At 65.2% G+C, this 13,479-nt stretch overlaps 2 protein-coding genes across 2 annotated transcripts in view; one reads left to right on the top strand and one right to left on the bottom strand.

The window, feature by feature from the left end:
• Positions 1-3,312: 3,312 nt before the first annotated feature.
• On the bottom strand, positions 3,313-12,600 carry FOSB (FosB proto-oncogene, AP-1 transcription factor subunit). The gene is made up of 4 exons (XM_067314541.1): positions 11,529-12,600; positions 8,729-9,046; positions 8,502-8,609; positions 3,313-5,511 (listed from the first exon to the last, which is right to left on the bottom strand). The coding sequence occupies exons 1-4, from the start codon at positions 11,652-11,654 to the stop codon at positions 5,047-5,049; spliced, it is 1,017 nt and encodes a 338-aa protein (XP_067170642.1). The 5' UTR covers positions 11,655-12,600; the 3' UTR covers positions 3,313-5,046.
• PAF1 (PAF1 homolog, Paf1/RNA polymerase II complex component) overlaps positions 11,930-13,479 on the top strand; it is a 104,912-nt gene continuing 103,362 nt past the window's right edge. The window contains 1 exon segment of the mRNA XM_067314540.1: positions 11,930-11,935. The gene's annotated coding sequence lies outside the window, so the exon portion shown is untranslated.

Raw genomic sequence — 13,479 nt, 5'->3', positions numbered from 1 at the left:
ATCGGGCTGTGCATGGGCATGCTGGACCGGGATGGGGCTGTGCATGGGAATATGGGGATGGATCGGGCCATGCACGGACACACCGGACTGGAATGGGGCCATGCATGGGAATATGGGGAGGAATCAGGCCATGCACGGACATGCAGGACAGGGATGGGGCCATGCATGGGAATACGGGGATGGATCAGACCATGCACAGACATGCAGGACAGGGATGGGGCCGTGCATGGGAATACGGGGATGGATCAGACCATGCACAGACATGCAGGACAGGGATGGGGCCGTGCATGGGAATACGGGGATGGATCGGGCCATGCACGGACATGCAGGACAGGGATGGGGCTGTGCATGGGAATACGGGGATGGATCGGGCCATGCACGGACATGCAGGACAGGGATGGGGCCGTGCATGGGAATACGGGGATAGATTGTGCCGTGCATGGATATGCAGGACAGGGATGGGGCCATGCATGGGAATACGGGGATGGATCAAGCCGTGCACAGACATGCAGGGGACTGGGACAGGGGATGGGACTGTGCACGGACACACAGATGGATCGAGCCATGCACGGACACACGGACACGGGGACAGACGGGGCTTTGCACGAACACACGGGACAGATCAGGTTTTGCACGGACACACAGGGACGGCTCAAGCCGCGCCCGGACACCCGCGGTGGAAGAGCTCGGGGACGCGCCGGAGGGGGGGGACGCGCCGGGGGGGGGGGGACACATCCCGGCTCGCCCTGGCGTGCGGCCCCCGGCGTGAATCACCGCCGCGGCGCCCCTGACGTCAAGGCCTCGTGCGAGGGGAAGGCGGCCGGCGCGCGAGGAAGGCGCCGGCAGGAAACCCCCCCCCCCCGCCCGCCGGGAGCCTCGCGGGGGCACCGGGGCCCGGCTGGGCTGCGGGGGGGGGGCAAGGGACCCCCCCACCCGCCCGGCGTGGCGTCACCCGGCGAGCACTGGGGCCCCCGAACTGGGCAGTGTCCCCCCCCGAACTGGGCAAGGACCGGGGCCCCCGAACTGGGCAGTGTCCCCCCCAAACTGGGCAAGGACCCCCCCCAAACTGAGCAATAACTCCCCAAACTGGGCAAGGACCCCCCCCCAATTGAGCGATACCTCCCCCAAACTGGGCAGAGACCCCCCTAAAGTGAGGAAGGACCCCCCAAAATGGACAGGAGCCCCTCCAAAAGTGAGCAGAGATCCTCCAAACTGAGCAAGGACCCCCCCCCAAACCGGGCAAGGACCCCCTAAACTGAGGAAGGAGCCCCATAAGTGGGCAAGAATCCCCCCAAAGTGGGCAGAGATCCCCCCAAAGTGGGCAAAGAGCCCCATAAACTGAGGATGGACTCCCCCAAAATGGACAAGAAGCCCCCAAAATGGACAAGAAGCCCCCAAAGTGGGCAAGAATCCCCCCAAAGTGGGCAGAGACCCCCCCAAAGCGGGCAAAGAGCCCCCTAAACTGAGGATGGGCTCCCCAAAAATGGACAAGAAGCCCCCAAAGTGGGCAAGAACCCCCCGAAAGTGGGCATGGTCGCCCCAAACTGAGCAAGGACCCCCCCAAACTGGCAAGGACCCCCTAAACTGAGGAAGGATCCCCCAAAATGGGCAAGAACCTCCCCAAAAGTGGGCAGGGACCCCATAAACTGGGCAGGGGCCCCCCCAAAGTGGGCAAAGAGCCCCCGAACACGCCCCCCCCCCCCGGTGCCCCCCGGTTCCCCTTGGCACGGGCGCCCCCTGGCGGCCGCCGGCGGGGCTGCAGCCCCCTGGCCGGGGGGGCGTGGCCTTTGGGAGGCGTGGCCCTTTTAAGAGCCCGGCCCGCCAGGTAGGCCCGCCCCCCTTCCTAATTGGCAGGCAGGCGGACCAATAGAAAGGCACAGGGCTGGTAAGAGCAGTGCAGGTCACACACACCCTGCTGCAGGTGTGGAGGGGGCGGGGCTAATGGGGGCGGGTCCACGGGAAGGGGCGGGGCCTGGGGCATCCCAGCAGGGCCATAGCTGGGGGACACCCGGCCGCAGCAGGGCAGTGATGTCCCCTGCCCCGGTCCCCAGACACCTGGTTCCCCTGGACACCTGGGTCCCTGTGATGCCACGGCCAGGTCTGCACCAGTGTCCTGTCCCTGGGAGCCGTGACACCATGTGACATGTCCCCGGGTGCTGTGACACTGGGTGTCAGGACCCCCGGTGCCATGACATCAGGCACCGTGTCCCCAAATACCGTGACCCACGGGCTCTGTGTCCCCAGGACATCATGGTCCTGGAGTGTCGCATCCCCAGGTGCCATGTCCCTGGGAGCTGTGACACCATGTGACATGTCCCTAGGTGCTGTGACACCGGGTGCCGTGTCCCCAGGCGTTGTGACACTCAGTGCCAGGACCCCCAGTGCCATGCCCCTTGGTGCTGTGACATCAGACACCGTGTCCCCAAGTGCCATGACCCATGGGCTCCGTGTCCCCAGGACATCATGGCCCTGGAGTGTCGCATCCCCAGGCACCGTGTCCCCAAGTACCATGACCCATGGGCTCCATGTCCCCAGGACATCATGGCCCTGGAGTGTCACATCCCCAGGCACCGTGTCCCCAAGTACCATGACCCATGGGCTCTGCGTCCCCAGGACATTGTGGCCCTGGAGCACCACATCCCCAGGTGCCATGTCCCTGGGTGCTGTGACTCATGGGCTCCGTGTACCCAGGCTCCATGTCCCCATGGCTCCATGTCTCCCAAGGACTTGGTGTCCCCAGAAGCTCCCAGATCCAGGGGCTCCATGTACCCAGGGACCTCCAAACCCTGGACTCTTGTGTTCTCAAGGGCTCCCTTAAGGGACAGGCTCGGTGTCCCCATGGGCTCGGTGTCCCCAGGGGCTCCACATCCCCATGAGCTCCATGGCCACACAAGCTCTGTGTCGCCCTAAGTTCCATGATCCCCCAGAGCTCTGTCTATCCCCACAAGTTCTGTGTCCCCATAGGGCTCCATCTTCCCCATGAGCTCCATCATTCCCATGGGGATCCATCTTCCCCATGAGCTCTGTGTCCCCAAGAGCTCTGTGCACCCAAGAGCTCCATCTTCCCATGGGGAACCCATGTCCCCAGGAGCTCCATGTCCCCCAGGGCTCAATGGCCTGAGTGCCCCACGGCACAGAGCCCCACAGCCAGGAGACCGTCCCCAACCCAGAGCTTGGTGACGCAGAGCCAAGTTGGACCTTCCCCTCGCGGAGGGGGATGCGGCGCACCGGAGACAAAGACGAGCCGCGAAGCCGATCCAAAGCGGGTTTTATTGGCCACGGTGCGGATGGGGCGAGCGCGGACGCGGGGGGGGGTGGGGGAGGGGCCAGGCCCCCGTAACAGAGTCACAAATACAGCACAGGCAATAATAATAATAATAATAATAAAAAATTAAACATCTCCCGGTGGCGGGCGGCCCCGCGGAGCCGGCCGCACGCAACAAAAATATATATATAATATATATAGAGAGAGAACAGAGTCAATGCTGGCGAAGCTTGGTCACGCGAGAAGGACGGCGCAGGGCGCGGGGGGGGGCCACAAGCACCGGGGGGCCCTGGGGGCAGGGCAGGGACCCCCTTGGGTGACGGAGATAGGGACACCCCAGGGTGCTAGAGATGCCATGCAGCCTCCTGCAAGGAGGTGGAGATACCTCCAGGGTGATGGGAACATAGCGTTGACATGCCCCCCCCTCCCCCTCCCCAGGGGGGCAGCAATTGGGTACAGGCAACTCCAGTGTGATGGAGATGCTGCTGGGACCGCCAGGGTGGTGGGGATGTCCCCCACCCAGGGCAGGCAACAGAGAAGCCACACGGACCCTCTTGGGATGATGAAGTTGCATGGACACCTCTGGGTGACGGAGATGCCAAATGGACTTCCAGAGCAGTGGAGATGCCCCATAGACCCTCTTGGAATGATGGAGAGGCCACATGGACACCTCTGGCCAATGGGAACACCAAATGGACTCCCAGGGTGATGGAGATGACCCCCCCCAGGTGCCAGAGACCCCACTAGGGGTGCAACAGAGATAGGGCATGGACCCTCTTGGGATGATGAAGAGGCCACACAGAGCCCCACAGTGATGGAGAGGCCCCGCAAGGCGCTGGAGACCCCACGAGGAGGGCCAGGGAGATACCGCATGGACCCTCTTGGATTAATAGAGAGGCCTCATGGACCCTCTTAGGTTAATGGAGATGCAGCATAGACACCTCTAGGGTGTTGGAGATGCTGCATGGACCCCCAGGGTGGTGGAATGACCCTCCAAGGTGCTTGAGACCCAACCAGGAGGGCAACAGAGATACTGCACAGACCCTCTGGGGATGACAGAGAGGCTGCATGGACACCTCTAGGACAAGGAAGAGGCTGCACAGACCCTCATGGCATGATGGAGAGGCCACATGGACCCACTGGGACAAGGGAGATGCTGGACACCTCTTGGGATGATGGAGAGGTTGCACAGACACCTCCAGGACAAGGGAGATGCTGGACAGACACCTCTTGGGATGATGGAGAGGTTGCACAGACACCTCCAGGACAAGGGAGATGCTGGACAGACACCTCTTGGGATGATGGAGAGGTTGCACAGACACCTCCAGGACAAGGAAGGTGCTGCACAGACCCTCTTGGGATGATGGAGAGGCCACATGGACCCACTGGGACAAGGGAGATGCTGCACAAACACCCCTAGGACAAGGGAGATGCTGCATGGACCCTCATGGGATGACGGAGAGGCTGCATGGACACCTCTAGGATGACGGCGAAGCCACATAGACCCTCTTGGGACGATGAAGACGCCGCACAGACCCCTCCCCCCAGGAGGTGCCAGATCCCCCACACTCCACCAAGGCGCCAGATACCCCCCCCAAACCCCCCCTTCCCTTCCCATTGCTCCAAAACACACCCCAGCCGGGGTCACGAGAGCCAGAAGAAGGGAAAAAAAAAAAAGAAATCCCCCTCCCCAGGAAGGCGCCAAGGGCTGGAGCACCCCGGTTTTTTTTTTGGTGGGGAGGGCACGGGGGGGGGGGTAGTTTTGAGGTGGGGGGGGGCGTTCACAACGCGAGTAGCGAGGGAGAATTCAAGGAGTCCGAGGACTGGTCGCTGCTGCTGCTCCGCTGATGCGAGGCTCCGCAGGTCGCTCCCTCTGGGTAGGTGAACACAAACGAAGACGTATAGGAGGGGTTAGGCGGTGCCGGCGCCGGCGGGGCGCCGGGCGCGAAGCAGCAGCTGGGGAAGGGGCCCTCGGCGCCGGGGGCCTGGCTCTGCTGGAAGGGCACCGCCGGCGCGGGCACGGGCACGGGCAGGAAGGCGGCGGGCCCAAACGGCTCCTCTTTGCCCGGCATCCCCAAAGAGCTCACCTCGGCGGCGGCGGCGCTCAGCTCGCCGACGTCCTCGAAGGGGAGCTTGCAGCCGGGCGCGTGGGCCACCAGCACGAACTCCAGGCGCTCCTTCTCCTTCTGCAGCTCGGCGATCTCCGACTCCAGCTCCGCTTTCTCCTCCTCCAGCTGGTCTGTCTCCTGGCGGAGGGAGGAAGAGGAAGGTGAGGATTGAGGGGGGAAAAAAATCAGAGCAGCCCCCCTCTGACAGCAGTGGAAGCCCCCTCTGATGTCTCCAGGCATGGATCTGTCCCCCTCTGAGGGCATCAGCTCCCTGGGATGTCAGCATCCTCCTCTGATGTCCCTAGGCATGGATCCGTCCCTAGGCATGGATCCATCCCTCTCTGATGGCACCAGCTCCTGGGGACATTTGCATTCCCCTCCGACATCCCCTAGCTCCTGGGGACATCGTTGTCCCCATCCAACATCCCCAAGCATTGATCTGTCCCTCTCTGATGGCACCAGCTCCTGGGGACATTGGCATCCCCTTCTGACATCCCCTGGCTCCTGGGCATTGAGTCATCCCCATCCAGCATCCCCAGGCATGGATCTGTCCCACTCTGATGGCACCAGCTCCTGGGGAGGTCAGCATCCTCCTCCAATGCTCCCTGGGGACATCATTGTCCCCATCCAACATCCCCAGGCATGGATCTGTCCCTCTCTGATATTCCCCAGCTCCTGGGGACATCACCATCCCCCTACAGTGTCCCTAGGCATGGATCTGTTCTCCTCTGATGGCATCAGCTCCTGGGGATTGTGTCATCCCCATCCAACATCCTCAGGCATGGATCTGTCCCCCTCTAACAGCATCAGCTCCTGGGGACATCAGCATCCCCCTCCAATGTCCCCTAGGAACACCATTGTCCCCATCCAATATCCTCAGGCATGGATCTGTCCTCCCCAATGTCCCCCAGCTCCTGGGGATGTCAGCATCTCCCTCCAGTGTCCCTAGGCATGGATCTGTCCCCTTCAATGTCCCCTGGCTCCTGGGGTTGGCATCATCTCCATCCAACATCCCCAGGCATGGATCTGTCCCCCTCTGATGTCCCCAGCTCCCAAGGACAGCATCACCCCCCCCTCTGATGTCCCTAGGTATGGGCCTATCCCCCTGCAATGTCCCTGGCTCCTGGGGACATCATCCCCCTCCAATGTCCCTAGGCATAGATCTGCTGCCCTCTGACATCACCAGCTCCTGCGGACATCATCACTCCTCTCCAGAGTCCCTAGGCATGGATCTGTCCCCCTCTGATGTCCCCAGCTCCTGGGGACATCATCCCCCTCCAATGTCCCCAGCTCCTTGTGATCTGCACCCAGTGGCATCACTCTGTCCCCCTCCAACGTTGCCCCAATCATGGTGAGGGGCATCTTCTCCCTCCAACATCCCTGGGCACAAATCTGTCCCCTCTGATGTCCCCAGATCATGGGGACATCCCTGTCACCCTGCAATGTCCCTGGATATCTGTACCCCTCCAGTGTCCCCACATCATGGGGACAAGCTCATCCTCCTGCAATGGCCCTGGGCATCGCTGGTCTCCTCCAATGTCACCAGATCGCAGGGACATTAGTGTCCCCCTCTGATGTCCCTGGGCATCAATCTGCCCCCCCCCCATGACATCTCCAGCTCCAGGGGACATCATCCCCCTCCAACATCCCCAACTGCCTAGGATCTGCACCTGCAGGGATCAGTCTGTCCCCCTCCGGTGTCCCCAGATCACAGGGACATCAGTATCTGACACCCTTAGGGTGGGGTCTGTCCCCCTCTGCCATCCCAGCTCCTGGGGACATCAGCCCCCTCTGATGTCCCTGGGCCTTCCAGTGGCCCTGGCTCCTGGGGGCCCATCATCCCCCTCTGATGTCCCTAGGATGTGAGGACATCATGGTCCCCCTCCAACATCCCCAAGCCCTGGGGACACAGTCATCCTCTCTAATGTCCCCAGGATCTGCACTTATAGGGACTGATCTCTCCCCCTCTAATGCCCCCAAGTCCTAGGGACACCACTGTCCCCTACAACATCCCCAGGATCTGCACCCATAGGGGCGATCCGTCCCCTTCCAACGTCCCCAAGTCCTGGGGACGTTGCCATCCTCTCTAACATCTCCATTTCCCTGGGATCTGCATCCATGCAGTCCCTGTCCAGCATCCCCAGGATCTGCACCCATGGGAGCGATCTGCTTCCAACACCCCCAAGTCCTGGGGACACTCCTGTCCCCTCCAACATCCCCAGGCCCTGGAGACACCATCATCCCCTCCAACGTCCCCAGGATCTTCAGCCATAGGGAGCTACCTGTCCCCCTCCAACATCCCCAAGGACAGGATGATAGTGTCCTCAGGACAACATCCCAGGATCTGCAGCCATAGGAGCTCTCTCTACACCTCCAAAATCCACAAGTCCTGGGGACACCGTCACCCTCTCCAGTGTCCCCAGGATCTGCACCCATGGGGTCCCTGTCCAGCACCCCCAGGATCTGCACCCATAGGAGCCATCTGTCCCCCTCCAAAGTCCAGGGGACACCATTGTCCCCTCCAACGCTGCCAGAATCTGAGCCATAGGAGCAACCTGTCCCCCTCCAGCATCCCTAGGCCCTGGGGACACCATATTCCCCTCCAATGTCCCCCAAGATCTGCAGCCATAGGGAGCAATCTGTACACCTCCAACATCCAAGTCCTGGGGACACCATCATCCCCAGGATCTACAGCCATAGGAGCAATCGTTCCCCAAGTCCTGGGGACACCATCGTCCCCTCCAACATCCCCAAGAGCTGCATCATAGGAGCAAACATTCCCCAAGAGCTGGGGACACCACCATCCCCTCCAACGTCCCCAAGAGCCGCATCATAGGAGCCATCTGTCCCCTTCCAACATCCAAGTCCCAGGGACATTGCCGTCCTCTCCAACATCCCCATGTCCCTGTCCACATCCATCTACTGTTCCCCAGGATCTGCATCTATAGGAGCCACCTGTCCCCCTCCAACATCCCCTAGACCTGGGGACACCATCGCCCCCTCCAACATCCCCTAGACCTGCACCCATAGGAGCCATCTGTCCAAGTCCTGGGGACATCACCGCCCCCTCCAACATCTCCAAGCCCCCCAGGGTCACCACCATCCCCTCCGACGTCCCCGGCACTCACCGCTTGCAGCCGGTCCGTGAGCTCCCGGCGCCGGTTGCGGCACTTGGCGGCGGCCAGCTTGTTCCTCTCCCGGCGCACCCGCCGCTTCTCCTCCTCCTCCGGCGTCAGCTGCGAGGGCGACAGCACCGTCAGCCAGGGTGGCACACCCTCCCCCGAAAAAAAAACCCCACCACCCCCAAAATCCCACCGCTCTCCCCCAAAACCCGCGTCACGGGGACGCCACTCACCGTCTCCTCGCGGCTGCGGCGGGGCCGGGCGCGCGCGGGGCGGGCGGCCCCCGGCGAGGGTCCCGTGCCGAAGGCTCCCATGCCCGGCGTCGAGTAGCTGGGTCCCGGCAGGTCGTAGGGGTCCACGGGGGCGGCGGAGGGGGGCGGCTGCTGCGGCTGCTGCTGCTGCTGGTGGGCCATGGGCCCCCCCGGCGGCTGCGACTGGGCCACCGAGGAGATGAGGGTGGGTTGCACCAGCCACTGCAGGTCCTGGCTCGTGGTGATGGCCGTCACCGTGGGCACGAAGGAGCCGGGCATATCCCCCAGGCCGCTGCACTCCTGCGGAGACAGGGCACGGTCAGGGCACGGCCGGGGGCACCCGTGGGCGAGACAGCGCTTGCACCCCGCCACCGATGCACAAGGTCCCTGTCACCCCGGGACCAATGCATGAGACCTCAACTCGCAACCCTTCATGAGGTCCCTGTCATCCCAGCACTGATGCACAAGACCTTGCTTGCACCCCGGATGAGGTCCCTGTCACCCATGCACAAGACCTCGCTTGCACCCATGCACAAGACCTCACTTGCAACCCTTCACGAGGTCCCTGTCACCCCAGCACCCATGCACAAGACCTTGCTTGCACCCCTGGATGAGGTCCCTGTCACCCATGCACAAGACCTTGCTTGCACCCCTGGATGAGGTCCCTGTCACCCATGCACAAGACCTTGCTTGCACCCCTGGATGAGGTCCCTGTCACCCATGCACAAGACAGCGCTTGCACCCCGGATGAGGTCCCTGTCACCCATGCACAAGACCTTGCTTGCACCCCTGGATGAGGTCCCTGTCACCCATGCACAAGACGGTGCTTGCACCAGCACACGAGGTCCCTGGCATCAGCACCAACACTGGAGGCCTTGCTTGCACCCATGCGCAATGTCCACCAACAGGCAACATGCCACCCGCACTTGTGCGCAAGGTCCCTGTCCCCCAGCACCCATGCTGGAGACCTTGCTTGCTCCTATGCATGAGGTCCCCGTCACCCAGGCGTGAGACCTTTCTTGCACCCATGCATGATGTCCCCATCACCCTGGCACCAAAGAGCAACACCTCACCTGCACCCGCATACGAGGTCCCTGTGCCCCAGCACCAACACGAGCCCCGTCACTGACATAACGAGACCTCACCTGCACCCATGCACAAGGTCCCCATGCCCCAGTGCCATCGCACGAGGTCCCTACACCCCAGTGCCAATGTGCAACACCCCACCTGCACCCATGCACGAGGTCCCTGTCCTCCGGCACCAACATGCAAGACCTCACTTGCACCTGTGCATGAGGTCCCTGTGCCCCAGCACCATCACGAGGTCCTTGTCCCCTGGCACCCATGTGCAAGACCTTGCTCGCACCCGTGCAATGAGGTCCCTGTCACCCGTGCACCAGGTCCCTGTCACCCTAGCATTGATGGGCAAAACCTTGCTCGCACCCATGCACGAGGTCCCTGTCCCCCAGCACCGACGTGCGAGGCCTCCAGGGCACGAGGACCCCCCGGCACCGGGGCACCAATGCACGAGGACACCCCCTGCCCCCCCCCCCCGACCAACATGCGAGACCACCCTGACACCCTAAAGCATGAGGCCTCCCGAAAGCATGAGGTCTCCCCCACCTGCACCTATGTGCAACCCCCCCCCCAGCACCCAAGGGGGCACAGGAGCAGCACTGGGTGATGGGGTGCCCCCCCCCATGGTGGGGCAGGGGGATTTCAGCTCTAACCCCCCCCCCCACAGCAGTTGCACCCCAGAGACACCTGGACCCCTCCATTTGGCACCAAGGACCCTGCAAGGCTGGGGGGCACCTAAAGGTGGGGGGGGGGCAGTGAGACCCCCAAATTGCATCAGGAGAGGGGCTGGGTGCCCCCCACCCTGGGTGGGTCAGGATCAGGGGGGGCACCGAGGGTCCCCCCCCTCATTGCACATGGGCCCTGGGGGGCTGCACTGAGCTGGGGGCTCCAGGTCCCCCATCCCCTAGTTGCACCGCGACCGGGGAGGGGGGGGGGGGTGCATTACACCCCCTCCCGGTGCTAACGGAACCGGCCACGCACCGGGTGCTCCCCCGCCCGGTTGCACCGGGGCCACGAAGGGATGCACCGGGGTGGAACCCCCCAACTCCGGTTGCACCGGGAACCGCTATGTGTGTGTGTGTGTGGGAGGGGGGGTGCATTACCCCCCCTCCCCCGGTACTAACACAACCGACCATGCACCGGGACCCCCAACTCCGGTTGCACCGGGAAGCGGTTGGGGGGGGGGGAATGCACTGCTCCCCCCCCCCCCCGCGGCGGTAACGGGCGCACCGGGTGTCCCCCGCGGTTGCACCGGGGCCTGCACCCTGCTGGACCCCCCACACACACATTGAGGGGGGGGGTCCCGGTGTCCCGTTCCCCCCCCCGCTCCGGTGCGCAGCGGGGCAGCGCGCACGGCTCCCCCCCCACACACACTCCCCTCCCCCGCGCGGGAGAGGGGGAGGGGGAGAAGTGGGCGTGCCCCCGCGGCGGGGGCCCAATCAGCGCGCGGCGGGGGCGTGCCCCGCGGCGAGCCAATGGGCGCGCGGGATCCCGCCGCCCCTTAGCAACGGGGGCGGCCGCCGCGTTCCAAAATAGCGCGCGGCGCCGCGCGGGGGGGGGCGGGAAAGGAGCCGCGCGCGCCGTACGTGCGCCGCGTCATCACGGAGGGTTCCAGCGCGTCACGCGTTTACGCACGACCCCGCCCCCTCGGCGTCCGCGCGCGCCGCCGCCGCCGCCCCCTCCTCCCCGCCGCCCCGGCGCTCACCTGCGCGGCGGCCGCCGCCGTGGGGCTCCCGAAGGAGTCCACCGAGGACAGGTACTGCGACTCGGCCGACGGCGACGAGCTGCAGCGCGACGCGGAGTCGTAGTCACCGGGGAAGCCCTGGTACATGGCCCCGGGGAACCGGGGGCGGCGGCGCCACGCCAAGGCTGCACCGGGAGCGGGTTTGGGTGGGGGGGGGAGGGGGACGGCGCGCGCACCGGGCCTGTCAGGCCAGCGGCATCGCTGCGGCCGGCCCCGCTGCCGAGCTCCCCGGTGGTGCCCCGCCGCGGCCGGTGATCCGGTGGGAGAAGCTCCGCTCCGCTGGTTTAAGGTCCCGGGTTTCGCCCGTTTCAAGCTCCCGGTTCGCTGCTACGAGGTGCCGCTGCGCTTGGCGGACACCCGGCGCCGCCGCGTTCCCCCGTTCAAACTCCCGGCGAGCCGGTATGTGGAAGTCCCGCTCCGCCGGTACGAGACTCCGGTGCACCCGCCGCAGGCTCCGGTTCAAACTCCCGGTTCCGCCGGTACAAAGCCCCGGTTGGAAAGTCCCGGCTCTGCCGGTACAAAGCTCCGGTGCACTCGTCCCAGGCTCCGGTACAAAGTCCTGGGTCCGCCGGTGCAAAGCTCCCGTTTAAAGCTCCGCGTCCGCCGATGCAAAGCTCCGGTGGAAAGTCCCGGTCCGCCGGTGCAAGTCCCCGGTTCACAGCTCCGCGTCCGCCGGTGCAAAGCTCCGGTTGGAAAGTGCCGGTCCGCCGGTGCAAGTCCCCGGTGCACCCCCCCTCTCCTCCTCCTCGCGGCTCCGGTTGCAAAGTCCCGCGTCGGCCGGTGCCGGGCTCCGGTGCCCCCGCCCCAAGGTTCCGGTTGCAAAGTCCCGGCGCACCGCTCGCAGGCCGCGCTGGAGCTCCGGTGTCCGGTATCCGCCGCCGCCGAAGCGCCTCCGCACGAGCTTTTATGAATGAACCGCTTCTCCACCGCGCGCCCGATTTATACGGCGGCGCCCCGCCCCGCTGACGTCACGCGGCGGCGCGGCCCCGCCGCCCCGGGCCCCCGAGCCGCCCCGGGACCCGCCGCCGCCGCCGCCCGCTGCCCGCCGCTCTCTGCGGCCCCTTCGCCCGCCGTCGCCGTTAAAAGGCGCCGCGGCGGCGGCGGGAGAGGAGGGGATCCCTCGTCCCTCCCCGCCGGAGTTCCTGTGACGCAATTAGCCATATATGGGCTTGTCTCGGCTGTGTTTGTTTGGTATCCTAGCAATGACGTCAGAGGGAATCCCTTCCTCGCAGCGCCGCCGCCGCCGCCGCTGCCGCCGCCGGAGCAGCGCGTATTAATAGAAACGGGCACAACGGTTCTAGAAACGGCCCGAGCCATCCGGGACGGCGGCCGCGGGGGGAGCCCCCCCGGCGCCGGGGACCCCCCCCCGGTAACGCCCCTCCCCACATCGGCACCCCCTCGGTAATCCCCCCTCGGCACCGGGACCCCCCCCCGGTAACCTGCCCCCTCCCCACCGGGACCCCCCCCACCCGTAGTTCCCCCCCCATCGGGAATCCCCCTCCCGGTAGCGCCCCCTCCCCCCCCACCGGCCCGGGATCCCCTCGGTGCCCCCGCGCACGTGGCGCCGCGGCCGGGCTCCCCGCAGCGGGGTGTTACCGGGACCGGGCAGCAGCGCACCGGGAGGATCCCGGGACCGGGGCGGGGGACACCGGGGACCCCCCCAGCGAGGTGTTACCGGGACCAGGCAGCAGCGCACCTGGGGGATCCCGGGACAGGGGGAACCGGGGACTCCCAGCGGGATGTTACCGGGACCGGGCAGCAGCGCACCGGGAGGATCCCGGGACCGGGGTAGGGGGCACCGGGGACCCCCAGCGGGGTGCGGGACCGGGCACTGGGAAAGTCCCGGGATCCGGGGAATCCCCCTCCGGGTGCTACAAGGACGAGGCAGTGGGATCCCGCGGGGGGTCCCGGA

Source organism: Apteryx mantelli, chromosome 35, assembly GCF_036417845.1.
Source record: "Apteryx mantelli isolate bAptMan1 chromosome 35, bAptMan1.hap1, whole genome shotgun sequence".
Taxonomy (NCBI): Eukaryota; Metazoa; Chordata; class Aves; order Apterygiformes; family Apterygidae; genus Apteryx; species Apteryx mantelli.
Note: the sequence above shows the minus strand (reverse complement) of the source record. Positions and strands in the feature narration are given on the sequence as shown.

What these genes read in the sequence shown, in the direction of transcription:
- FOSB (XM_067314541.1), bottom strand. Translation starts at nt 11,654, where the DNA reads ATGTACCAGGGCTTCCCCGGTGACTACGACTCCGCGTCGCGCTGCAGC. An exon ending in CGGCGGCGGCCGCCGCGCAG is followed by an intron (nt 9,047 to 11,528) that starts GTGAGCGCCGGG and finishes CTGTCTCCGCAG; the next exon opens with GAGTGCAGCGGCCTGGGGGA. An exon ending in TCACGGACCGGCTGCAAGCG is followed by an intron (nt 5,512 to 8,501) that starts GTGAGTGCCGGG and finishes TCCCTCCGCCAG; the next exon opens with GAGACAGACCAGCTGGAGGA.